Raw genomic sequence first — 12,882 nt, forward strand, 5'->3', positions numbered from 1 at the left:
TCCAAGTATCCCAAACAGCTGAAAAACAGAGGTGCTGGAGGGAAAAGTGAAACACAAAGTGCAGCTTTTAGCTGTCACAAACAATGGCAACACAAAGTCTGGACTGGTGTCACCTCACAGTGAGTGCGCCCTCAGCCAAATGTAAGAGGAGCTTTGCTTTACTTCTGTCCACTTGCATGTTAATCTGTACACAAGTGTGTGTTTTGTGTGCACATGTGTGTATCTTTGGTGTTGTTTAAGGTGACCTCAGTTCATATTCGCCCTCAACAGAAATCCTCTCCAACAAAGCGACGACACACACAGCAGGAAGCAGTAAAAATCAGGAATCTGGGACTTGGTGCTATATATAAAAATTAGATCAGGCCTCTTGAAAAACTAGATAGTGCGACAGTCTTGAGAAAATTTAATCATGTAGATAATGATGCACTCGTTCAACTCTATTATCTATTGGTGCTCAACTCAAATGGAGAGAAACTGGAGCAGAGAGAGAGTCAGGCTGTTCTACTACAGCTTGATAACATCTGAGAGTGAAATTAAATGTTTACCATTTTTCATAAGGTGACACTTCATAAGTTTACATTTGGCTTCAAACAAAACATTTACAGGATGCATCATAAGCCCTTGAAGGATTGACTAAATGATGAGTTCCAGATTCAGACAGTCATGTTTTCCTCCTCCAAAATGGTTTCATAGCATTTATGAAATAGACTCTTCTGATGTCTTGTGAGTGCATTATCAGACCATTTGGCTCTCCAGTGCGGAGACTTCACCAGCGTAAAGTGATCCTGCGCTGACATGCCATTGGTCTGTATGAGTATCTTTAGTCGGGCCTGAGTCTGGCTGATTATAGGTTCGGAGGACTGGGGCAGTTTTAGCTCCTTATACCACTGACTGGATGCTTTGATGATGTTATGTTGAAAGGCTGGCATGTTAAAAAGCAGCTCAAAGTCACATTCAGAATGTGACAGAAACATGAGCCCCGGGGGGACAACAACGCATGATGTCACCAGAGACAGACTGAAACATGAGTCACTAATAAGTCTGTTTATAATAGGTGAATTGTACACGTGTGTGTGTGTGTGTGTGTGTGTGTGTGTGAGAGAGAGAGAGAGAGAGAGAGAGAGTGACCTTAGGGAAGAATGGGGGGAAAAAAACAACAGGGGCAGTGTGGAGCTGCAGGAGATGTGGAGACTTCCTCACTAGCTTGTTGTCATCCAGCATTGATTTTCCCCTGACTCACTTTAAAGCAGCACGTGGGTCTAATTGTATTACTGTAAACTGCATCATACTGTTAAGTGTTGCATCTTTGTGGGGGAGCAAGTTAGTCTGCACCGCACCACACTGTTGTCTGCTCCGCTCATTTGCTTTCTGTGCCGATGTCGGACATTTATTCATTAAGGTAAGACAAGAAAACATCCAAACTCATTTCACCCCGTCAGTTTAACTTCACAGAAACATGGTTTTGATTTAATTCGAGGTTGTTACAAATGTAAAGAGTAACATACATTTTCCATATCATATATTAATGTATATATTAATACTGGATAATGTGTGTAATTAATGTTGCAACATTAATTCCAACCACTTTTTTTACAGTTCACTTAAATGTATCGTCTTGTGTTTAGTATGTACCTCAGAGTCTTCATCATTGTGTGTGTGTGTGTGTGTGTGTGTGTGTGTGTGTGTGTGTGTGTGTGTGTGTGTCTGTTGTGCGACTTCATGAAGCAGTATTTTCCATGTATTTCAGGTTGTTTCAGTTAAGTGATCTTTTAAACCCAAGTTCTCTTTGTTGATGAGGCATGTGGAAGAGAGATATTGAGGAACACACAGGGACATAAATTTAATTATCGTAAATTTCAGTTCTGCTAACCACGCACATTTTTACAACTATTATTAAGACAGCTACTAAAAATGAATAGTCCAGTTTAAATGCATTTAGCCTAATTCAAAAGTTTGTTCCAGGAGGCTTTACAACTATCTATACTTAGATCCTCAGTTTGGATGAGGTAAAGAAAAAACTTTGAGTAAAAAGAAAATGGGAGAAAATACAGGAAAAAACAACAGATGATGTTTTCAACTTTCAGCACAAACAGACAAAGTAAAGTTGTCACATGAACAAAAGCAGCAAAAACGTCAAGGTCTGACAATGTAATATTCATTTTTGCAAACATAAAATGGGTAATTCTGCTGTTTTAAGTAAAGTTTTCTTGCCATTCAGAGACACACTGAAGGAAATATTTACTCAGAATTCCCTCAACAGCGTAAAATAAGCTCATTCATAGTGTTTCATTGTTTATTGAACTGATTTTCTCAGAAAAGATGATAATTAAGTGATAACTTTGTTACAGCGAATGTAGAACAAGAAAGTATATTTAATCTCTTTAACCTTATTCTGCTGTCGCCTTTTACGTTAAGCTGACTCTAGATCAGCACAGATAAATCTGCAGATTATTTTCTTGATTCATTGTTGTGTCAACAAAGTGAGTCAGAAAATTGTGAAAAATGGTCACTACAGTTTCCAGAGTGACGTCTTTATCTCAGATAATTCATGAATTGTCAGATTGGTTGCAGATTAATTTTTTGTTGACAAAATGATTAACCCACTAATTATTTCTGCTCTTAGTTTGACGTGGAAACTTCCTCAAATATGCAACCGAAATTTAAAATTTCAATTTTTCTAACAGGATGCATGTCTGAAAGAGACACAGAATTGCAATGTATAGTCAAGAAGTAGCAGTTTAAAAGCTACAAAATTATAATATTAAATAGAGGGCTCCATACATAGACTATAGAGCGTAAAGGAAATCTGAATTTGTCATCTTTTTAATAGGATATTTATATTTTTTAATTGGTGGTTTCCACTAATCTAAAAGCATTGCCCCAAACCAACCCTGTAAACATGAGTTAATACTTGAGATCATGGTCAGCTTGCACTATTGTGCTTATTAGTTATCCTTATTAGATGGGATGAAGGGATGGAGGTGGTGGTGAAGCTGTGGGACTGCTGAAGCCCCCACCATTATGTCTTTGGAGACAAGGTGCTGTCTGCAGGGCCATGGTGGGGACAGCCGGTGTTGGCATGGCCTGAAAGGAGCCATTCTCCTGCTGCACGTGCCAAGTAGTGTCAGTCTGCCACTGGCTCTCACAGCAAGCTTCACACTGGAGGTTGTGGGTAAAGGACCAGGAATACATTAGGAAAAGCTGTTGGAACATATGTCGTGTTTTTTAAATGCATCTAAGGCTTTGATTGATTTTGTGCAGTGCTGTTTGATTTCTAATCTTACTTTAAACAACAAGATTTAAATTCCTTTCTCTAGGGAAACATTTAGTTTCTTTTAATCCTTATTGAGCTGTGAAAATGTTTTTTTTTTTTGCCTTGGATCAGCTGCTTTCCATGCCTCACTTAAGAGTGGAACTAAAGATCACTTACACAACATTCGCCACTACAGTTTCACTCACTTCCTTGATCTCAATGTTGCTACCAGGTGAGGAATTTGAACTGGTGACTGGTCTGTTTCTCAGACTTTAAGGCTACTTTGATGTTGTAATTGATACATAATGGTATAATGGTCTTGCCCTCAAACCATCCTCTCCTCTTTCTTCTTTCCCACTCACTCATGCTCACATACAGTCAGTAGGTCATGTGGTTAGAAACCTTCTCTCTGTGAGGCAGACACCCTGGCGTGCACAGCTGTTTTACAGTATTCTCCACAATATAGATTTTAAATGAAAGCTTATTATTCATCATACAGTATGTTAAATGCATAAATGTCCACAGCCTCCCAGTAACAAGTGCTTCACATATAAACCTGTATACCACAATTTACTTAACACCCACACATATTTGCATTTTAGAGTCATACATGAAGTTTTTAAAATATTTTTGATAATTATATTTTTTAATCATCCTTTTGTTTTTTATGCTAGTAGGGCAAACTGTTTATTTTTCAAATCTGCAATAACTAGAAGGTTCACTTATATTTAAAGGAGCTATTTGTAAGTTTTGCTCTTGCAACATAGCTAATGTTAGCATAAACAACTGTTTACTTACCAGTCTAGATGAAACTTTGCAAGTTCAGCATTAAACTTCGTTCCTTTACTCGCCAACAGCTATCTCCAGCAGTGGGAAACAACAGTGACTCACTGAAGCCTCCAATCTTCCCTGCTTTTTCGGTTCCCTGCCAGAAGTTAAATGTGAAGATTGATGTCATTCCCATGTTTGTAGTGTAGCTTCATACACACCGGGGGAGACTAGAGAACGTTACTGGTTGTGACCAAGAAATAGTCTGGTATAAAACTTCTTGAGTAGCAGTTGGAAAGGTTCATTGTGATCTTGGACATAAAGCCATCACCACTTACAGTATACAGTATATTGCTCCTTGTTATTTGTCATGTCAGCCATTTGCCTGATGAAGAGGTTCTGAAATGTTTCAGTAAAACCAAAACCTTGCAACAGTAAACATACCTCTGTCAATAACTCTGCAGGACGACACATTTGCACATAGAATCTTTTCTCTGAAGCTGCCTGCCTGCTGTTATAGTTATACTTTATATTTGGAGCATGAGAAATGTGTATTTTCAGCTGTTGCACCATATCTGATGTTCCTGCTTTCTTTTCCAGATTTCAGCCCTGTGACACTCACCAACCATGAGCGGTGGGGTGAATATCAAAGTCATATCTCAAAGCCAGAGTGAGGCAGGTGTCAGCTCAGGTCTTCCTGTACCTCGAAGCATGTTGCCACTCTCAAAGATGGATCCCAAACAGCAATACACTGGCCTCCCCAATCCTACAGTGCACTATCAGCATGCCGCCAGAAAACGGCCTTCTTACTCCTCATCGTCAGTATCCTCAGGTCCTGCGGAGGTGCTGAAAGGTGCAGCTTTAAAGAACCACCTGCTGCAGCAAAAGAGCAGCTTGCATTCTCATAGAAGCCCAGCGGCTACAGCGCGAACTGACGGCACGTGCTCGGCATACAGCAGCCCTCAGATACCAAAGAGGGAAGTCCCGCGTTCAAAAGATACCCTGGACCTCCGCACCAGCACACTGACCCAGAAGGCTTTGCGGGACCTCCAGTTGAGACGAAATGCCAACAAGAACTGGACCTTTGGGAAATACCGTCTGAGGAGTGTGGACAATGCTGTCGAGGAGGATGCCTTGTGCCGGCTCTCGGCTAATCTCCAGCAAGCCCAGGGAAGAGGACGTCACCTTTTTCCTAAAGGTGCAAATGGGAATGAGATATCAGGGGTGTCCTCATGTGTTATGGGGAACCTCCAGAGAGAAGTGAGAAACATTTCTAACCAGGAGTTAGGAGCCTCTGAGGGAGAGGTGTTCAGTGACAAATCAAAGTCTTCTTATCAGACATTCAAAATGCCACGCAGAGGGAGTGAACCAGGGAAAGTCAACATGGCTGCTGTTGCTCCCTTCCGGTTCAGGTGAGGGCAGTGTTTCACCTTTTAAGATGGGGAGATAAGCTCTGCTGCAGAGTGCAGTTTATTTTTAGGACACATTAGATATGATGTAGCCTCAGGTCATCTGCTTTAGAGTACTGTATATACTTAATCAACATTTAGTCTGCTTATTTTCTGTTTGTTTGTCCATTAAAATGTTTGAGTTTGTCTCTTTTCTTGTAGGTTTCAGGTCCACGAGGACGCAGATGCCTCCCTGGATGATTTGAGTGACTGCTCCTCTGACTCCATGGAGGTCTGCTGTGATGATCTAGGTGAGTCTGTTTGAATTTCCTCCTGCTAATCTTTTTATCATCATTTTTCCACAGATGAAAAATGATGCTGTAAACCACTGGCTGACTCTAAGGGGCCAAAAATTATTGAACAAAGAAAAAACTTGTTTCTAGACTTTTATAGTTGAGTCTTTTCTGTGGTCTTTGCCTGCATTTTTTTCATCCACTAGAAATTATTTAAATGAATCAATGTGAGAGGTAAACACGGTTGAAGTGCTCACAGGTCAGGGGTTTAAAGGCTATGAAAACTTACTTTCTCAGACAACTTCTTTCTGTGAGCAGGCTATAGATTTTCTTTAACTGATGTTGCTCATTTACTTGTGGAAAAATACTCAAGATTTAAAGTCAGGTTTTCAGCTGGTTTTCAGACGCCAACAATGACTCACAATGATCTCGGCTGGCGTCTGGGCTGGGTGGTTTATTATATGTTAATCCTCATCTCCCTCTCCCCTGGTTTCTTGTCATGTCTCTAATGTCAGTTATCCAATAAAGGCACAAACCCCCTCTAAAAAAGTGTTCAAAGCTCAGATGTATGCGATGAAGGGTCATGCACATACATGACTTCATTTTAAGGGGTCACAAGCCATAAAAGTTGAGAACTCCTGCTGTAAAACCTGCAATGAGCAATAACTCTGAAAGCTGAAGGTGATCGTCCAGGATCTTAAAATAAAAGAGCAGCAGTCCATAAAGTTTAATCACTTTGTCGATTTACAGCTGAATTTACTTTCACTTGTCCTTTCAAGGTCCTTGTCCACCTCCTGCTATATCATTATGCCTGAACAAGTTCCTTAAAAACAAACTTTTTCACATAGTCCACAGAGTTCAACCATTTTTTCCTATTATATTATATTGCATCCTGTAACACCCAAGCTGTAACATGGCTGACTGTTGACACTGGACTCTTTTCACTGGGCAGTTGTTCTCACCAGAGCTGTTGCCAACTCACAACAAGAGCTTCATACTGTATGCACCACCTGTTATGTGCATCAGGATTTCCTGAAGCACTTCGCTTCTTTCTTTATGTGCATGTGGGAAAACACAGATTCTTGGCACAGAGCACTTCCCTCAAATCACAAACAGCACTGCTTCTTAAATGTTTCTGTGTCTCTGGTGTGCCATCGTGATTAGATTTATGTAATTTATGTCAGTGCTGTGCAAAACATTAAAAGTTGAAAGTCGTGTTTGCGCTGATGCCTTCAGCAATCCTGTACCTCATAGATCTTGTTGCTTAGAGACTGTAATACAAACATGATCTGTACAGACAAACACACAGTCAGTATTTCGCTATTTTGAGGAACTCAGAATATCTTACTAAGCAAAAGTTCTTCACCATTAGAACATACAACCAATGCATCTCCATCAATTAAGCCCAATTAGAGAGACATTACATAATTAAAGATCTACTGTAGATAGCTGATATTGATTTAAGTAAGTAAGCAGACACTATTGACTTGGTGGCCTGACTGTGACCACAAAACCCAATAAATACTTAAACATGTTTGTTGTATGAGTTCACATGAAGGTTTTTATCCAGACGCTTCATCATTTTTCAGAATTGTTTGATGTTTAAACTTGCTGATCCTCACTGCTGGAGAAAGAACAAGTTATTTCCAAAGAAGAAGTTATTTCCAAGGCTCAAACCAAAAAACTCACCAGTCAAACTCCAAACACACGAATGTTGATCTTTTTTTCATTGTTGTTGTTGATGAGTTGTTTCAGACTGACATCCCTAAAGTTGCCAGCATACAAGGTATATTAAAAACAAATTCAGCCATTAATGGACATGATACTCAACTGCAAGGAATCTGTCAGCAGCACTAAAATACTACCTCTTAGAAATCAGCCTTTGCCTGTTCAAATTACTTGCTGTTGCTGTTAGAACTAATTAAACAGCGGCTTTATGTACAAAGCTGAGATTTCTAGCCTGAATTACTTTAAAACATAAGTTATTTTGGCGAACATGTCTGATGTGTTCATTGTTCCTAATCACCCAACATGCACTGAATTTAGAAAATGACCTCATGTAATTGCACTGGGCTGTTATAAAGCCCTCTAACTGGCTTCTTAATTATCTTAATGACTTTGAGGTCTCCAGCCGGCTTCCTCAGGGAGAGACGAGACTGAGTGGTCTTCAGCTAAGGGTGGACAGATGCAGGGCCGAGAGATTGAGTGGTTTGATGGGAGGATCGGCTTTCACCTCCTGTCTGGGAGTTCCCCTTGTTCCCACTGGTTGGACCTGAGGGGCGCTTAAATTCAGTTTTTCGACTGTAGAGCAGAGAGATGTGTCTTTGTAAGCTGTCATCCTGCCTCAACAACAAGTTAGCTGGAAAATGAAATATAGGTTTTTTTAATGGCGGTTCCATTCAGTAGAAACATCTGGATCTCTGGTGAGAAATCTTACTTTAGAATGACTCAAGTTTCGGAAATAGGGAAAATCTTTGCTCCAGGATTAATACGAGGCAGCAAATTAATCATTGCAGGGAGCGTTTTAAACTCAGAGAAGATGGTTTTACCTTTGCTGTACTCTCCTGCAGCTTGAGTTCATCAAGAACAGACTATAGTTCAGCACATGAATGGAGTTTGGGTGAAAAAACCTTCATAACTGTTCAGTCTTCATCCCTCAAGCTACGCACATTCCAGCCTGCACAATGATTCCATTAGATCTGGACTCAGAGGCTTTTGTATAGCATAAATTAGCACATGACTTGAACAGCGTGCACGAACACAACCTTCATGTGTGTCTTTAACACCATTCTTTGCCCTCTTGTACATGTGGCTGTGTGCACATTTACATTGTTGTTCTCTGTGGTTTTCTGCTTTGAGCACATGTGGAGGTCTCCCTGATGGTCTGAGGCCATTGCATCATTGCAGCTGAGCAGCCCCAAAATGATTACATGTGCTGTCCAGGGAAAACGCAACAATAACAGGCAGCTGTGTAACTGTCATGTCATACCATACACACACAAAGACACACACACACATGTTAGTCTTTTGACATACTGCATTTCCTACCGCATACCTTAACCTTAACCATCACAGCTAAAGGATTAACACCACCTACTCTTCAAACTGTAATCAATAAAATTGTATAGACTGGCCAAAATGTCCTCTCAACGATGGTTTCAACTAAAAATTGTCCACACAACTATAGAAAGACACACACGCACACACACCCATACAATTACTCAGATGACCAGTTACAGAGTGGGAATCAGACCCAGATGTGAAAAAAAAAACCAAATGAAAGATGCAGCTCCACCCTCATCTCTCCTGAGAGCTGCTGGCGATTGAATGTTTCTACATTTACAGAGGGAACACAACATCTTGAAAAACCTCAGTATTTACAGTGAAAGACACATGTTAGCATCGTGGGGATAATTTACCGATGAGGTTATGGGCACAACTGACAACAAGACTCGGGCACATTAGTATTTTGAGCTAAATGCTAACATCGGCAAGCTAGCATGCAAGCAGTGGCAGAGCTAACGTGCCGATCTTTAGCAAGTATGTTGAACATCTACGTCAGCTAAGCTCAGTCTGATTGGAATTAGCTTTGGAGGTATTTGGTCATAAATTCAAGTATTTGGAAAAAAAAAGATTACTGTCAGAAGAAAAGTCATTCGATCGCAAAAGTTATTACAGTTCATCTTGAGAGGGACGTGAACCACAGTTAGTGGGGATCCATCCAATGGGTGATGAGACATTTTACTAAAAAACAAGAATATCAACGTGCTGGTGGCACAAGAGGAGAAGTCAGGGTTCATTTTCTGAGGCTCACGAATGTCTAAACAACATTTCAATCCATCCAGTTGTTGTATTAGATATTTCAGTCTGGACCAAAGTGATTTACCAATCGGACAGACACCAACGTTGCCCCTACATATAATAGGAACTTAACTCCTGTAAGGAGTTGTTCATTTTGTTTGTGTATGACGCAAACATTATGCCCCACATGTCCTTATATAAATATCTAAGTCTTGCCGGAAATTTGGCATTTTACAATTTGTTACCCCATGACTCATTAAGAAATTCCCCACTCCCCAAAACAAATAAGCTTTTCATTGCGTCATGGGAGTGAGGTCAGTGATCTGGAGTCAGCAGGGGAGCCTTAGACCTCGTGATGAGGAGGAACAAGACATGACATTGTTACGAGAAGCCAACTGCAAAAATCAAACAACCTCACTGGTCCATGGGCCACCCCAAGAGCCTTGAAACCCACATAAAAAAGGCGTTGGAGTGTGTTGAAAGCCCACTGTGGGGGTTAGAGTGGTACCCTCTGGGCATTGTGGCAAACAGGTCAATCATAACCAGTGGATTTGCACCATCTAGCATGCTCTTGTTCAGTCATTCTCTTTAGTCAAAAAGAGCAACGCAGTCATTCACTTAATAATAATATGAAGGAATATATTCAGAAGATTTGGTATATTTAAAAATAAGCCAAATTTATAAAAAAAAAAAAAGAAAAGAAAAAAGAAATTCCTTATGATCAATACATGATAACGTGGGCCGTATGGCAGTAGTTTATGGAAAATGTTCATGTTTCTTTGGCAGCTGTGTTTGTGCAGAGCAGTGAGGTCTGGTGCAGATGACATGCAGGCAGTGAGAGAGGGTGGTTTCCATGGAGCAGCGCTGCATGTGAGCGCTGCAGAGCCTCCTCAATCCTCCTGAGGGGCGGCCGTGTGGAATATCTTAAAAAGATGATTACACTCGTGTCAGCAAAAGACCCTGCACAAAACGCTGTGACTGGATTTGCAATTTAACACATTCACGTGTGTGTGTGGATGTGCATATGCCTTACAGTGACTTGAAGATACATTTCCAAAGTGTGGTTTTGGGTGTGTTTCTTGCTTACACTGGCACATCTTGTCGCTCGCTCAGTCTGCTGGAGTGAAGTCACCCGTTTGGCCCATGCACTTTTTATCTTCAGCCAAGTTTTCTCTCTGTGTTTTTTTTTTTTTTCAAGCAGTGAACAAAAACTTCCCAATCATTTTCATTATTTCATCAGTTTTCATTAACATCACGTTATATACATAACCCTATAATCATTGTTGATATTATATGACAAAAATACAGTTATCCATTTATAGCAGGACAACGCACTGCTGGTGTTTTAGCGCACGGTTTATCCAGCTGTAAATCTGGAAATGATATCGTAAGGAAGCTCAGACAGGATCAAGAGATAATCTGGATGCTCCAGTGGCTGCAGTGACAGTGACAATGATTCATGCTATGGTTTGTAATTACATATCTAAATGTATAGCCATTTGCACATTAATAACTCTGCCACTAACATCACAAATCATGCATCATGTGGAGTGTATTGAACAGGGAACACTGGAGGTGAGGGAGGGGGAGGGGGAGAACAAAGGAATCACAGGAGATGATGGGAAAACATGGTGTGTTAGAGGCAGAATGGTGCCTGGTTTTAAAAGCCACAGAAGATCGTTTCACATCGCCCTCTTGCATTTCACATATTCTGCTGAGACACAGCAGAGCATCTCTAAAAGACGGTAAATGAGGGAAGGAGGAGGGAGGATGGGAGGGAAGTGGGAGGCGAGGGAGAGGCAGCAGAGAGCAGGGGGAGGAGGGAGGGTTGTTGCGTCTGCCGCCGCTGTCATTCTGCTGCTGCGCGGTTCAGCGGCAGGAGGGTGTGCGGAAGGGAGGAGTGTGGAAAAAACGGAGGAAAGGAGGACGGGAGGGAAGGAGAGAAAGGGAGCGCCTGGGCAGCACTGCAACAGCTGCAGCTGCAGCAGCCTGTTAGGACGAAAGAGGGAAGAAAGAGAAGGCTGCAGGATTGTCTTAAAGGAAACATTTTATGTGGGCTTTTTTTTTTTTTTGCACAGGGAGAAGGGTTTGAGTAAGGAAGCCTGATTTCTCCCTGCTGATGGTTTTCTATATGGTCTCATGCAGGGGGCATGCTTGGAAATAGTGTGAGAGGCAGAGAAGGAGATTTGAAAATGGAAAGGACGGATAGCACAAAGGCATACGGCCAAGCAGATGGCAAAGGAGTTGGTATGGCAGCTAAGAGGGCAAAGTCTGGAGTGCCCCAGAGCACGCAGCGGGGTGAACTGAAGGTTTACCGGGCGGGCAGCTCTGAGGGCAGGCTACCAGTGCCCTCCAATCTTCGCAAGCAGAGGTCTATGACAAACCTGGCTGTACTCACTGATGCTGAGAAGAAGTTGCATCTTTATGAGCCAAAGTGGTGTGATGACATGGCCAAGCCTGGAGCTGGGCAGACCAAGATGGGCAAGCCAAAGACAGCAGGAGGTGGCACTGGTGCCGGAGGCGGTGCCCCTCTCTCTCGAAACCTGTCCAAATCTGAGCATTCGCTGTTCCAGGGCAAACCCAAGCCCTTCAGCCCTCTGGCTGCTCCTTCTGCCCTGAGCAAGCAGAGCCGCATACCCCGTGGTCCCTATGCTGAGGTGAAGCCTCTGAGCAAAGCACCTGAGGATGGAAAATCAGATGACGAGATCCTCTCCAGCAAAGCAAAGGCTAACGCTAAGAAACAGGGAGCTGGGGCTGGAGGGGAGTCCGGTTCCAAGGGCCAGGTGGAGGAAGGGGGAGACAAGCCCTTCCTGAAGGTGGATCCAGAGCTGGTGGTGACAGTGCTGGGCGACCTGGAGCAGCTGCTCTTCAGTCAGATGTTAGGTGAGTACAGCACAGCAGTCTTGATACATCTACCACCCCGGGGCCCTCTACGCTACGTTTGGTCGCCATGTGCTACAAACCAAATGCCTCTGCTTGTACGATTTCTCAGTGTTTCTCAAAGTCAGCATCACGCCCCCTTTGATACAGCCACCACACAGCACCTGCTCGCTGCTGCAGACCCACATTTCCCCGGAATGGATTTTATGCAGCTTGCTGACTTGGGGGTTGGGGGGGGGGGGGGGGCAGGGCAGGGCAGGAAGACAGGAAGACGTCCTCATTGTGCTTGCAAAGCATGCTTTTCCTCTCATTATTTAATTGAATGCTGTCCCAGCTCGGCATTTCCACAGAAAGCTCAATGGTTAGTTGAATACCAAGCTATAATGATGCTCTATTGTTCTTATTCCTCCAGCATGTCACTCAGGTGTCTGAGGCTTGGTGGCATTGATTATGTTAAATTTGCTTGCTTCATATTATAACATAGCTAGCCATCTGATTG

At 42.3% G+C, this 12,882-nt stretch overlaps 1 protein-coding gene across 4 annotated transcripts in view; it reads left to right on the plus strand.

The window, feature by feature from the left end:
* nav1b (neuron navigator 1b) overlaps positions 1 to 12,882 on the plus strand; it is an 85,175-nt gene that overhangs the window by 27,109 nt on the left and 45,184 nt on the right. For 2 of the 4 annotated variants that reach the window (XM_071492967.1, XM_071492965.1), the window contains exons 2-3: positions 4,622 to 5,433; positions 5,632 to 5,720. In XM_071492967.1, the coding sequence (XP_071349068.1) occupies positions 4,649 to 5,433; positions 5,632 to 5,720 (874 nt within the window). In that variant the 5' untranslated portion in view covers positions 4,622 to 4,648. Of the gene's footprint in view, positions 1 to 4,621; positions 5,434 to 5,631; positions 5,721 to 11,377; positions 12,387 to 12,882 lie in introns of those variants that run through there. The other 2 variants (XM_071492966.1, XM_071492969.1) reach the window with 1 other exon arrangement.

Source organism: Trachinotus anak, unplaced genomic scaffold (assembly GCF_046630095.1).
Source record: "Trachinotus anak isolate AG129_WGS33_773 ecotype Australia unplaced genomic scaffold, CSIRO_AGI_Tana_v1 ptg000013l, whole genome shotgun sequence".
NCBI classification, from domain to species: domain Eukaryota; kingdom Metazoa; phylum Chordata; class Actinopteri; order Carangiformes; family Carangidae; genus Trachinotus; species Trachinotus anak.